This window comes from Thamnophis elegans, chromosome 8 (genome assembly GCF_009769535.1).
Source record: "Thamnophis elegans isolate rThaEle1 chromosome 8, rThaEle1.pri, whole genome shotgun sequence".
NCBI lineage: Eukaryota > Metazoa > Chordata > Lepidosauria > Squamata > Colubridae > Thamnophis > Thamnophis elegans.
In genome coordinates this window covers 55832882-55847919 of record NC_045548.1, presented here as the reverse complement: position 1 = coordinate 55847919, position 15038 = coordinate 55832882, and the positions used below count along the sequence as shown (strand labels likewise).

The window sequence follows — 15038 nt, the reverse complement described above, 5'->3', positions numbered from 1 at the left end:
TGCACTGGCTGATTATTTAAAAGAAAGTCAAGAACATCTATTAATCGAAGTAAAGAACAAAAATCTACTGAAGGCCCAACAGACGAAACAAGAATACAGAAAAGATGTGATAAAATCAAGAATGGAGAGTTGGCAGAACAAAGCACTGCATGGCCAATTTCTGGAAAAAATAAAAGATAAAGTGGACAGTGAACAAACTTGGTTATGGCTAACAACAGGTACATTAAAGAAAGAAACAGAGTCACTAATCCTGGCTGCGCAAGAACAAGCTATCCGCACAAATGCCATTAAGGCCAAAATCGAAAAATCCTCTGATGATGCCAAATGCAGACTTTGCAAAGAAGCTGATGAAACTGTTGATCACATACTCAGCTGCTGTAAAAAAAATCGTGCAGACTGATTATAAATTGCGGCACAATTCAGTAGCACAAATGATCCATTGGAATTTGTGCAAAAATTATAATATTAAAACAGCAACAAACTGGTGGGAACATCAGCCTGAAAAAGTCACCGAAAATCAGATGGTCAAGATCTTGTGGGATTTCCGTATACAAACCGACAAAATACTGGCGCATAATACACCAGACATCACACTGGTTGAGAAAAATAAGGTCACAATCATAGACATCGCAATACCAGGTGATAGCAGGGTCGCCGAGAAGGAACATGAAAAAATCGCAAGATACCAGGACTTAAAAATCGAAATTCAACGACTATGGCACAAACCAGCAGTGGTAATTCCAGTGGTAATTGGCACACTGGGTGCTATTCCAAAAGCACTGGAATTACATTTAAAACAGTTAAAAATTGACAAAATCACCATCAGTCAAATGCAAAAAGCCGCACTGCTTGGATCTGCACGCATATTACGAAAATACGTTACGACGTCCTAGGCCCCTGGGTGGGGCCCGACTAGTAACCAATGCCAAATCCGGCGAAACAACTGGCCGCTGTGATACAATTGTACAATAATAATAATAATAATAATAATAATAACAACAACAACAACAACAACAACAACAACAACTCCGCCGTTGCCGGTCCCAAGCCCGGATGAGAAAGGAGGAGGGTTGGGGTCAGGTTGGCATCTGGTCCCGTAAAAAACCCCCCGCCAACCCATACAATATGGTGAAAAAAACAAATAAGAATTCCATACCGCATCGGTCGTCGCGCGGGTTAACAAGGGCCGCGGCGGATGTTGGGGTCCCTGGACATCCGTCGACAAGTGGGCTACAAGTGGACCAGCCAACAAAACGACAAAAATATAGTGCAGATGAAAACCGTGCCATAACGGCCTGTTACTACAACTCAGAGCCAGAAAAAAGAGGCTATTTAAAGCGAATGTATGAATTATGGAAACAACAATATCCAGATTCAAATGTTAGTGAACAACGACTAGCAGATCAAAGGCGATTTATTATACGGAATAAAGTGTTTAGTGAAGTTGAACATGAGGAAATTCAGGCAAATTGCAAAACCCAAAAAACAATATCACAAGCGGAAATAACTGATATTCAAGACACAACTAAAGACATTATAGTAGAACTCCCAGAAGAAGCTCTCGGGGAGGAAATAACATCACCACCACTAGAACCAGTTATCACTGAACCAACTGATGAACTAACTCAAAAACAAAAGAATTGAAGGATAAGATCATGGAGCATTTTCTGCTTAATGAGGAAAGGCAACGTTTACCATCACTAAAAACTGTGCCTAAGAAAATTTTGGCCCCTATCATGAAAATGGTTAATGCAGTGTTTTCAACAATTGAACCGGGATCCATCTTGGAAACAAACCAGTTAATGTACAGCGCAGCTGTAATAGTCACTAATGAACTAGGCATTAAAATTAAAGTACCTAGTCACACAACAGAAAAAGCATCAAAGCCAAAGTGGAAAATCCGTTTAGAACAAAAAATCAAAAAATTAAGGGCAGATGCTAGTAACTTAAAGAACATGCATGAGCAACGGCTTAAAAACAACAAAATCATAGATCGGCTAATCAGACGATATAGATTGGATACAAGAAACATCAATGAAGCTGTAGAGATTGTAAAACAGCAGATAACAGCAACAGCTAGAAAAATTGAAAGATATGAGGCACGAATCATCCAATATAAACAAAATCAGCAATTTCGATCAGACCAACGGCGTTTTTATCAAAGTCTTAATGTGAATGGTGACACCAAAAGTGAAAAACCAGAAAAACAGGCCACAGTTGAATTCTGGAAAGAATTGTGGGAAAATGCAAAGGACTACAACAAGAAAGCAAAGTGGATACATGACTTTGAGAAAAGCATTGGCAACAAACAAATGCAAGTATTAGAAATAACAACTGAGATGGTCAAAAATCGAGTTAAAAAGGTAAAGAATTGGACATCACCTGGAAAGGACCAATTACATGGTTTCTGGCTCAAATATCTGACCAGTTTACATGCAATATTGGCCAGGCAACTGAATGAAATTTTACAAAAGGGCCAAATTGATGAATGGTTGACAACTGGAAAAACATACTTGATTCAGAAAGATGCAACTAAAGGAACAACACCTGAAAACTACAGACCAATAACATGCTTGCCAACAACCTTCAAATTACTCACAGGCATTATTGCAGATAACATGATGGATTATTTGGAAACAAACAACATCTTGCCAGTAGAGCAAAAAGGCAACAAAAGAAGGAGCAGGGGCACCAAAGATCAGCTTCTAATTGATAAAATGATATTAGAAAATTGTAAGAACAGAAAAAACGAACTTGAATATGGTCTGGATTGATTACAAAAAGGCACTTGACTCACTGCCACATAGTTGGATCATAAAATGCTTAGAAACAACTGGCATTAGCAAAAATATTACATCCTTTACTGAAAAGGCGATGAAACAATGGAGAACTGAGTTGGCAGTAGGGAATGAGATCTACGGAATGGTTAATATCAAGCGAGGAATTTTCCAGGGTGATTCACTTTCACCTCTTCTCTTCATCATCGCAATGATCCCACTATCAGTAATCTTAAAAAAAATGAAATTAGGCTACCAAACAGCCAAAGAAGCTGAAAAAATTTCACATTTACTATATATGGATGATTTGAAACTCTATGGAAAGTCAGAAATAGAAATCCAATCATTGACAAACACAGTCCGAGTATTCAGCACCGATATTTCAATGCAGTTTGGCATGGAAAAATGCGCCACTGTATCCATAAAAAGGGGCAAAATCACTGCATGTGAGGGAATTGAAATGCCCAATGGCCAATTAATTAAATGCAATGAAAATGAAGCCTACAAATACTTAGGCATTCTGCAGTTGGATAACATCAAGCATGGAGAAGTAAAAACTATTGTCAGGCGAGAGTACACCAACAGAGTTAGGAAAATTTTAAAATATAAATTGAATGGTGGAAATACAATCAAGGCCATAAATACCTGGGCAATACCAGTTATAAGATACACAGCTGGTATAGTTAACTGGACACAAGCTGATTTGGACCTTTTGGACCGAAAAACCAGGAAACTAATGACAATGCACTACAGTTTACATCCACGTGGTGATACTGATAGACTGTACCTGCCCCGAAAATCAGGTGGCAGAGGATTATTACAAGTGAAGCAAACAGTTGAAGAAGAAAAACATGGATTGGCTGATTATTTAAAAGAAAGTCAAGAACATCTATTAATCGAAGTAAAGAACAAAAATCTACTGAAGGCCCAACAGACGAAACAAGAATACAGAAAAGATGTGATAAAATCAAGAATGGAGAGTTGGCAGAACAAAGCACTGCATGGCCAATTTCTGGAAAAAATAAAAGATAAAGTGGACAGTGAACAAACTTGGTTATGGTTAACAACAGGTACATTAAAGAAAGAAACAGAGTCACTAATCCTGGCTGCGCAAGAACAAGCTATCCGCACAAATGCCATTAAGGCCAAAATCGAAAAATCCTCTGATGATGCCAAATGCAGACTTTGCAAAGAAGCTGATGAAACTGTTGATCACATACTCAGCTGCTGTAAAAAAATCGTGCAGACTGATTATAAATTGCGGCACAATTCAGTACCACAAATGATCCATTGGAATTTGTGCAAAAATTATAATATTAAAACAGCAACAAACTGGTGGGAACATCAGCCTGAAAAGTCACCGAAAATCAGATGGTCAAGATCTTGTGGGATTTCCGTATACAAACCGACAAAATACTCGCGCATAATACACCAGACATCACACTGGTTGAGAAAAATAAGGTCACAATCATAGACATCGCAATACCAGGTGATAGCAGGGTCGCCGAGAAGGAACATGAAAAAATCGCAAGATACCAGGACTTAAAAATCGAAATTCAACGACTATGGCACAAACCAGCAGTGGTAATTCCAGTGGTAATTGGCACACTGGGTGCTATTCCAAAAGCACTGGAATTACATTTAAAACAGTTAAAAATTGACAAAATCAACATCAGTCAAATGCAAAAAGCCGCACTGCTTGGATCTGCACGCATATTACGAAAATACGTTACGACGTCCTAGGCCCCTGGGTGGGGCCCGACTAGTAACCAATGCCAAATCCGGCGAAACAACTGGCCGCTGTGATACAATTGTATAATAATAATAAAGATACTACCAACCTGAAGTACATCTCCAAGATCTGCAGTGCTAATATCTGGATCTTCAGTGGTATTAAAAGGAACTGGAGTGATTCTCACAAGGGTGAGTACTCTGGGCTCTGGATATCTCCATAACATCATTCCTGGATCATCCTCAGTTTCATTGTAAAACACAACTTCATAAGCACCTGGTAGTTTTTGTGTATCTATTAAATTGAGGTGAAATGGAGGAAGAAGAATATTTTACCCAAATAATGTCTTATAAGAACAATCAAGTTAAAATAAATTAAAAGAAGAAAAAATAAAATGAAATCCAAATTTTAAAAGCACCCACAAACTTAAAAAAACAGTTTTTTTAATCTGTTAAAATTTATTGAAAGAAAAGTAATATTCAGTACTCCAGATTAGTACAAACTGCAGCATAATACCTGTATCTTGTATATACTGAAATAGGCCTGTTCGTAGATCATCTGAAGTATGTTCCGTTTTAGAAATCTGGTTCTTCTCCATTGAAAATTGTACTGGATATATCTGACTGGCTATTTGTCCTTCTATTTTGTCTTCTTGAACAAGGTATGTTTGCAGAAGTTCATTAAGAAGAACTAAGCAGTTCAAATGTTCCTGTCCCCAAAAAACCTTGTAATGAGAAAAATCATAGTGAGCAACTTGAAAAAAATTAAATACCTTATATCCACTTCTTTCCGGTAACTTAATTGTTAGAAAGTTTATTCTAAGACCTTTTTAGATTTATCAGAGAAACTGGTTCATGCATCAAGAAGGCAGAATGTATTTATAGTAGCAAAAAAAAAAAAAACCTGCAAAAATCTTGAAGCAAGATTTATTTTAAATATAGAGAAAAAATATAAGATCTCTTAATAGTGGCATGCAAGAAATCTGTTTTTGTCTTTCCTTTCAATAAATACATGATCAAGTATATTTTGACTCATTTGTTTAATTGTGTTCTCTTTATCTAGTTTTAGGATTTGTTTTAAATCATATTGATCAGAAATACTGAAAATTCAAGAGTTCAAAAACTTTAATGCACTACTGTAGATGATTAATTTTATATCACCTACGTACTTTAGTATGTTCTTTCCCATCTTTCCCAAATAATGTTTTCTACATATTATTTCAATTTCAACTCAGGTATCTCCAGTCAGTCTAGGGATTAGACTGGAAGATTATGGGATTATGTACACTGTTACCAACATTATGCATCTATTTCAAAAAGCAAACTAGGAAAGGAAAACATTGGAACTATCTATCAGAAAAACAAAATTGCGTAACAACAGTCCGTTTCCTCAAGTCTTCATTTCTCTCCCAAGACAGACTTCTTAAGTCAAATGGCACAGTGTTTACATACAGCTATAGTTAAGTAATCCAATGGGTTTATATCTTTCAAATCAGCTAACCCCTGTCATTCTGCAGCTAATTTTAGAGGAAGGAGCTGCAGACTGAACTGTGTAATGAAATGTCAAAAACCAGGTTCTGCTCTTCAGTGGAAAGGGACCTTCTGTAGGGTGGCACATTTACCAATAGTCGGTTTTGGAATTTGTAAAGAGAGAAAAATCTGGAATTGTGCCTACGACTTCAAACAGTAGTAGTAAGTATCTGCATTTACAATTAATATGTTCTTTTTTGTGCAGTTTAGTTGCAAACAATTTTAGGACTCCATCTTGGCTAAAAGTAGAATATAAACAGTCATCAGGAGAATATGCTACCGGTGTTGGTCATCTGCCATTTAACAATTTTCTGGTTTTATTTTCAAATGATCTGAAGTTATTACGTAGAAGGAATATAAAATTATATATAATAGGCAATACTGTGAAGTCATTTCCTTTGAATCTTTTCAAAACAGTTGAAATTCAGATTACAAGACTGAAATTTACTTAGAGCTATAGGGAAAAAAATGATAGACATAATATAGTCTGCTCAGAAAAGGATCTTGTTAATAAGCCATATAATATTCCTAAGCACATAGAAATCTATATGTCATTTCCACATATTAAGATAAAATACACCCTGTCTAAGATTTCCTTAAGAAGAATTTTCTTTAACTCAGCTAAACTTTTTATTGTCCATACTCATTCTGTCCACAATTTCAAATAATTTTCTACATACAGACCTGGATCAGTCCGCCTCTTATATCAATACAGACTTTTGGAGTAACCAGTTCGGGACCAGGATTCCCGCTATGTTTACACCATTTAGCTTCTATGGTGACAGAGCAGCACATAGGTCCAACCAGAGTCCTGCTTTTCTCCTGAAGACTTGTCTTTATAAGGAAATCACTGATGTCAAGGGTAAGTGATGATTTATTAATTATACCTAAGGTAAGCGTAAAGAAAAACTACCATTAATTATGCATAAAGTATATGTTGCTTTTTCTTTTCAAGAAATAAAATATTTAGTTTTAAAGGAATAACTTATATAAGTATGTACAAATCATATATATTTAAAGCCTTTACAACTAAAGTAAATTTTCACCAGACAATTATAATTTTTTTCACATAAGCATTAACTCGCGTATTAATATGTAAAAAGAAAGGTTTTTTTTAATAAACTCTATTTTTATACTAAAGAGATGTTCAAAGAATATAGCAAACAGTTTGGCAAAATGTGAATTAGTATTTTAATTAATACATGAATTTAAATTGCCATATTATCTATTAAGTTGTTACCATGTTAAACATAATTATTATCTGAGAAAATGAAAGTATCAACAATGAAATATGAAAAGGCAAATAAGAGGGGGAAAATATAAGAATGAGAGAAGATCACAAACACAGAAGAACAAAAACACATTTTCTAATAATACTTAAATGTTTGAATGAGCTATGTTAAGAGAATTAACAGCAAGAATTCTTTCTCCTTTTAGAATATTTAATTTTCCAGAAAAAAAAGAATAATATTGAACACCAGAATACAAACATGGAGTCCTAGAGCTATTTGAGTAGAATAATTCAAAAGATTGACCAGGTTAGAAGAAAATCAACAAGAAATGCCTTGATGAAACTAAGATAAAGATATTTATTTATTTATTAAACGGATTTTTAATGCCACTACAATCAGAATGATTCTTGTCACCTTATAACAAGGTAGAAGTCTTTCTTGCTGAGAATAATATTGAGTCTCATTCAAGCTTGCAAAAATCACTAGATTATCTTTCTAGAGAAATGTGTAGATGAGTCAAAAGTGGAAGTTTTCCCCTTCTAATTTCTTTTAGAAATTAGGGGAAATGGTCTGTTTCCTTATTGTAAATTTTGAAAAGTAGCTATTATGCCAAGAATAATTTTTATAACAAATTGAATTAATGCTCTTTAAAAATAAGCTTTCTGTAACATAACGTGACAGCAAATTTTCCCAAGGTAGAAAGCAACAAGCCTAATAATTGATTAGTCAATTGCCAAAAACAAGAAATTGTTCAAACTATATCGCCCATCCAAAAGGGGATAAGTTATTCGGCATTCTGATATGAGAAAAAGAAATATCAATATTTGAGTTCATTATAGAATCCACATTAAATATACCGCATATGCTGTATGTCTATAATATACAAAATAAATGTTATAGCATATAAAATGTCAATAAACAATGTAAAATTGCATAATGTCTTCATAATTATCAGCTTAAAAAGGAAGCTGCTGTGTTTTGAAGCAATTGAACCAGCTATATAAATGAAAAATTCTATGAATTTGATAGGCAATTTTATTTACCACTAAAGTATAATCTTATGTTTTTATGCCAATAGGAAAAAACTGTCCTATGATCTCTACTGTACTGATATTTTAAGTTTTGTTATTATTAGTAAATGAACGTGTAACATTTTCAGTAACAGTAATTATATTCTGGATCCTAATATTTAACAACGCTAAGGGACTTGGTTTAGCTGTGATAGATTTATTCTATAGCTCTATACTACTTGCAGCTTCAAAGAGGAAGACTTAAAGATGGGATGTGATGAAAGATCAATTCCAGTTGTTTGTGTAGCATTTTAATTACAGATAAACATTTACTCTAAAATGGGCAATTGTCTATCTTCCATTTGCTAGGTATACTTTGTGACTTCAATAATTTCTTCAGTCAACTGATTTATGTATCATACACTTACAGTAAAAAAAATCCTTTTATAATTTATTTACAGTTTAAAACATTATGAACTTCACTGCTAAATTTGGTGGAAAATATTTATTTTGCGAAAAGTATTGTTTTAAAATTACAGACTCCTAGTCCAGTTCTAAGTCTTTAAAAAATCTTTAATTTCCTCTCTTATACTTACGACAATACATTGAAATGAACTGGACTTCTCAGCCAGGGGTACTCCCCCCTATTCTAACTATGGTGCTCATATTTGGAATTGTCATTGTGAATATTGAATTTCACTATGCTTAATTTGTAATGCCTATGGCTTATTTTTCTAAAGAAATTTAATATTTATAAAAATGAACTAAAAAAATACATCCAAGGTCTACAATAGGCAGCTGTTTCATAGAATAGGATCTCCAAACCTGTGATTCAACTGCCCCAACTCCCCAATCCCTCTATACGTCAGAGCCCTGTCCCATGTGTGTAACATGAAAGAATTTGCATCAACTGTGTTGAGGGAGAAAAGCAGGAAGATTTACTTATTAATTTCTTTTAGAAATTACGGAAAATAGCCTGTTTCCTTATTGTAAATTTTGAAAAGTAGCTATTATGCCAAGAATAATTTTATAACAAATTGAATTAATGCTCTTTAAAAATAAGCTTTCTGTAACATAATAATGTTTATGAGTTCACAGAACAAATACTTGCTCAGTTCTTTCACTGAATTTGATAATAATGGAAAAGTTTCAGAACTCAAGACAAGTGTTACCCAGATCCTGCTGTCAACTCAAAGCAACATAGAAACTACTTCATAAATTATTGCGCACAACTAATGCAAACCTTAAAAAAGATATTTCTCAGTGGGGAAGATTTTCCAAGTAAACCAGAAGGCGGCATCTTATGTAAAGGTGGATTAATTTATAGCCTATATTCTAAGTAGGTACCCAGACCGTTTGTCAGTGTCCCACCCATTGCTTGTTTAAGCAATCCCTCCCACTCTGCAAAGGTGAGGGAAGGAGAAAAGGAAAACATAGCCATGGTCATGTGATTTGTCATCTAGTAACCACCTTGCTTAACAACAAAGCTACTGGTTTCAATTGTGGTTGCTAAACAAGGTTCATGGAATAACTGCCTCTTTACACCCAATGGCCTTGAAGACTTCACTAGGCACATGATGTATTATACAATACAATACAATACAACAGCAGAGTTGGAAGGGACCTTGGAGGTCTTCTAGTCCAACCCCCTGCCTAGGCAGGAAACCCTATACTGTTTCAGACAAATGGCTATCCAACATCTTCTTAAATACTTCCAGTGTTGGAGCATTCACAACTTCTGGAGGCAAGCTGTTTCACTGATTAATTGTTCTAACTGTCAGGAAATTTCTCCTCAGTTCTAAATTGCTTCGCTCCTTGATTAATTTCTACCCATTGCTTCTTGTTCTACCCTCAGGTGCCTTGGAGAATAGTTTGGCTTCCTCTTCTTTGTGGCAACCCCTGAGATATTGGAACACTGTTATCATGTCTCCCCTAGTCCTTCTTTTCATTAAACTAGACATACCCAGTTCCTGCAACCGTTCTTTGTATGTTTTAGTCTCCAGTCCCCTAATCATTGTTGCTCTTCTCTGCACTCTTTCTAGAGTCTCCACATCTTTTCTACATCGTGGTGACCAAAACTGAATGCAGTATTCCAAGTGTGGCCTTATCAAGGCATTATAAAGTGGTATTAACACTTCAGGTGAACTTGATTCTATCCCTCTGCTTATGTAGCCTAGAACTATGTTGGCCTTTTTGGCAGCTGCTGCACACTGCTGCTCATATTTAAATGGTTGTCCACTAGGACTCCAAGATCCCTCTCACAGTTACTACTATTGAGCAAGGTACCACCTATACTGTACCTGTGCATTTTGTTTTTCTTGCATTTTGTGCATTTCATTTTATTATATCCAATAACCAATTTTGTTGAATTTATTTTGTACAATGACAATAAAGGCTATACTATGCTGTAGAAATACACAGTTGCACTAGACAATCACATGTATATCCTAGTTTGCTTACAATATATTTATAAAAAAAGGACTGTAACCCCACCCATCTTTCGGCCTGTCTAAGAAACAGACACACGTTGATGGAATATTCTTTTCAAGTAGTATGAATTTTATTTTTGTCCAAGTGATCTCTAAAGAAAAGGTTTCTGTGAATTTGAAATGAAGATAATTTATACTGCCAGAAGCAACTACAGGCAATTCTCAATTTACAACAGTTCATTTAATGACCGTTCAAAGTTACAACGGCACTGAAAAAAGTGACTTATGTCCATTTTTCATAGTTAGAACCTTTGTAGCATCCCGACAATCATGTGACCAAAATTCAGATGCTTGCAACTGGTTCATACTTATGACCATTGGTGTGTCCCACCTTTTGCAACAAAAACCTTTTGAACAAACAAAGTCAATGTGCAAGCCAAATTCACTTAACAACCAGGTTTCTGACTTATCAACTGCAGTGATTCACTTAACATTTGTGGCAAGAAAGATCGTAAAATGGGGAAAAACTCACTTAACAAATGTCTCACTTAACAACAGAAATTTTGGGCTCAATTGTGGTTGTAAGTCAAGGACTACCTGTATACCGAAGTTGCACAATTAAAAAAGTATATTTTAATATTACTAAGAAACAAAATTCTTTCTCAAGGCCATTATAGCTTTATTTTTCAGTTGTTTTGTTTCGCCTTTAGGATGAACTACATTTTGCCGCAGAAATCACATTGCATCTAATGAAAGGATTGGAAGTTGGACAGGGGCTGAGGTGCATAGAGAACATGGCTTTACACACTACAGGAAATGGTGCTGAAACATAAATGGAAACTATCACCATACCCCACAGGATAACTGTAGGATCTCTACGCATCTGCATGAACTACACTGTACAAGATGAATTCCCATGGTTATTGTTAGCTGGAAAAGGTGAAAAAAAGTTTAAAGACATTTCCTTTCTCCCTACCAATATATAAAGCTTTGACACAGCTCTCCAAGGATACTCTGAGAAAAATGTATTGTAGAATATTAGTTTCCTTTGAAGCAATCTAATCATTTCTGTCATTGCCGTACTAGCTCATAGAATCTATTTATTTATTCCCAAATCTGTTGCTATCCAACGCTTACAATTTTCTTCATGGATATCATGCAAGTTAACATGTTGTTTTGCTGAGCAGTTATTTTTTTCAAGAGAAGAACAATTTGATCAACTATTCTACAATTTAATAAAAATGGTTAGAGGAGGTTTATAAAATATTGCCAGCCCTTGCATTGTGAAGGTCTGCTTTGATCCTTTATAGAGCTTGGATGTATCAATGTGTTGATGGAGAAAAGGCAATCAGACTCCTTTAAAATGGGGCTTCTGTATGTCATTATAAAGTATGGGATGCCATATGCTAGAAAGAAATAAGTAGGTAGTCTTTATACAGCTGGAAGTGATCTAGGAATGCTTGACAAATGTGGAGGCATGTGATTGATACTAACCAGAAGCTGATTTGCATAGCAATTACTTGAAGCCAGAACTATTAACTTTTATAAACCACTATATAACTTATTTTGCTCTCAAAACATAATAGTGAAAGATGTAGCACAATGACAATTGACAAGGGCAAATAAGTAAAGGCAACTGTAAAAAAAATTCCCTCATTCCTGAGCAGCAAAATTGTAATGGTCCATATATTTTATGTTTTCCCCCAGGCTTTCTGAAGTGCTCCTGCAAGAAGAAAATCATTTTAAGCAGTCTTCTCCTTCCCATTTAGCTCTACTCTCTTAAATAATTATTTATAGCTGTATCCTGCTTCTTGGTTTATCTCCAACAGCTTCTTCTCTTGGACCAAAATGATATGTCAGCTTCGTTCTTCTGCCAATAGCTCCTTCTTTCTTGGAAACCTAGGAGTTGTTCTGCACAATTTCCAGCCAAACAGATTCAGTGTACTTATACATGTGTGGTTTGTGAATGAATGAACACGTGCATTTGCATTACCTTTAAGTAATTTGAAACAAAGTACATGAAGAAGCAAGAAAGCAAGATTACAGAAATTAATATAAGAACATCTGCCCACAATATTACCTATGGACTTTGACTGGCAGAACTATTCAAAGAAAATTCTTGCTTTTCTCCTGTTATCTGACCCAGTTTGTAACCACCTTTCTGTTTGCTAGGACGTTACTATATGGAAAACCTGCAGTCTGTCATGAATTAAGAAGATTATAGGTTCAAACAAGTTATGTAAGAACTGCTACCCAATAATAATCTCTCAAATGTATGCACTGTGTCTGAATATGTAACCAAATCAATTAGGCTTCTTGCATTTAAATGGTTAGGGAGGTTTTTTTTAAATTAAAATCCCAAACTCAAGAAATAATTCCACTAATATGGTTAAAAAAACATTTTCAGATATTGAAAAGAATTACAAAGCATCTTCAAAAATTTGAAGAGTACCAATATTCTTACTTTTCTCATCCTCGGGTCAGTTTAAAAACCCATTAGTTACAAATGGAGAACTCTGGGTCATAATATTAAATATTTTAAATAGCAGATGTTTCTTCCATTGGGAATCACTGACTAGTTAGTAAGTTATAATGAAATATGAAAAATGGTATGTAAATCTGGTCATACAGTTCTTCCAAAAGCATTTTAGTTTTGTTAACTGAAGAAAGACAAGATATTTTGGGTGCAACATTTAGGCAAATCTATTATAATTTCTATATTTGTTATTCTACCCTTTTGCCTCCAAACACCCAATTGAAAACTTAGTTGTCAGAAATCTTACTGGTTTAAGTTAAGACGCTTGAAGCTTAGGTGAGAATGATTGATTTAAACCTACACAACAAATGTTTTTAATATAGCTCTAGCATGATCTTATGGGTGTGTTTATATATATGAAAGAGGAAAGAGACAGAGAAAACTACCATGTGTATGAAAGAATTGTTTCCTCTATTTTTTGGAACATTGTCTCTCCTGAAAACTCCTTGAAATCCTATGTTTCTATTGAGATTTAATTGAAGGAGGTTTAATCGAGGTGAAGATCTCATGAGGGAATGCTTTACAATGGTTTTTATTTTTATTTTTTTTGGCAGTGGTTCTTTGTCATCGCTAAAAGGATTGTTGCTTAAGAGAAATTTTGAGAAATTGTTCATCTAATTTCTTTTTCTGGTAATTTGACAGAGAATTTTAAAAGGCCAGTTTGGCTCAGGCCTAATCAGAGTGAGATTAAAAAGGAACACCGTACATCTTTGGTGAGCTTCCTCTTTGACTTTTATTGGATTATTATTACCCATCCGGTAATTACCATTCTCAGCCAGTTTCCTCATCATCTGCTTCTACTGGCAATACTGAAGGTTGAGGAGGGATGGGGAAAAAAATTGGTGTCAAAACAGCAGGGCTAATGAAAGAATCCTGATGTGTAGCTTACCACTGCTAATTTCCTTTGATTGCAAACTGCACAATCGAAACTAATTAGCATTGTCACAAAAGAAGATCACAAAGATCTACTTAATAAGATATTAAAGGATCTTAAAGGATGGCATTTTTGTTAATAAAAGACTGTGCTAGCTGAAATGACCAGACTTACACCACCAGCAACAAAACTATCAGGTTATATGAAAAAATTAGTAATGATCAAACACAATAGATTAGACTACTGGATTTCTCATTTGTGTGAAATCGAGTTTGGGGAGAATGAACGGTCACTAGAGTACCATACTTCAACATTGTCAATTAACCAATCTTCACTGAGACTTTTTAGCATTATATATGGCCTCATATGGACTCTGTAAAAATACAAGATGTGTTATCAGTGATAAACAGATATTAATGACCTTGAACATATCAAATCCTTGAACGTATCCTTAATGTATGTTCCTCCTGCATTACAGCAGCCTTGGCAATCTGAACATATATTTTGTTTGAGTTACTTCAAACACTAAACATTCAGGGACTTATATTACTTTAATCCACTGCAGGCAGTGCTTCATTTAATTTTATTGGCTGTGCTGGAGGTAGTGGATCTATTTGGGGGGCGGTGGGGGGGAACAAAGCTCTTTTACGTATCTTTTCAAAAGGGCTTAATTATATTTTATAGTCTGGGCCAAGAGCCCTGCTTGTTTTCTGTCTAACAAGGTTCAAATGGAGTTCAGACAAGCAATGAATCAGAAGCAAAGTCAGAGATGGTTATCTTTATGAAATGAGCTCATCTCCATTTAGGAAAGGAGCAGGTACATCACGGTCAGTGCTAAACATTAAATAATCTGGAAATCAGATGGTGATCTGATAGTTTTTGGTTAATTGTTTTGTATCTTCATTCAGAGCAAATATAT

The 15038-nt window shown here is 35.0% G+C and overlaps 1 protein-coding gene across 2 annotated transcripts in view; it reads right to left on the bottom strand.

Moving 5' to 3' along the window:
• VPS13B (vacuolar protein sorting 13 homolog B) overlaps positions 1–15038 on the bottom strand; it is a 331777-nt gene that overhangs the window by 87484 nt on the left and 229255 nt on the right. For both annotated transcript variants that reach the window (XM_032222762.1, XM_032222761.1), the window contains exons 37-39: positions 6723–6925; positions 5026–5233; positions 4619–4803 (exon numbers count right to left, since the gene is read on the bottom strand). In XM_032222762.1, the coding sequence (XP_032078653.1) occupies positions 4619–4803; positions 5026–5233; positions 6723–6925 (596 nt within the window). The remainder of the gene's footprint in view (positions 1–4618; positions 4804–5025; positions 5234–6722; positions 6926–15038) is intronic.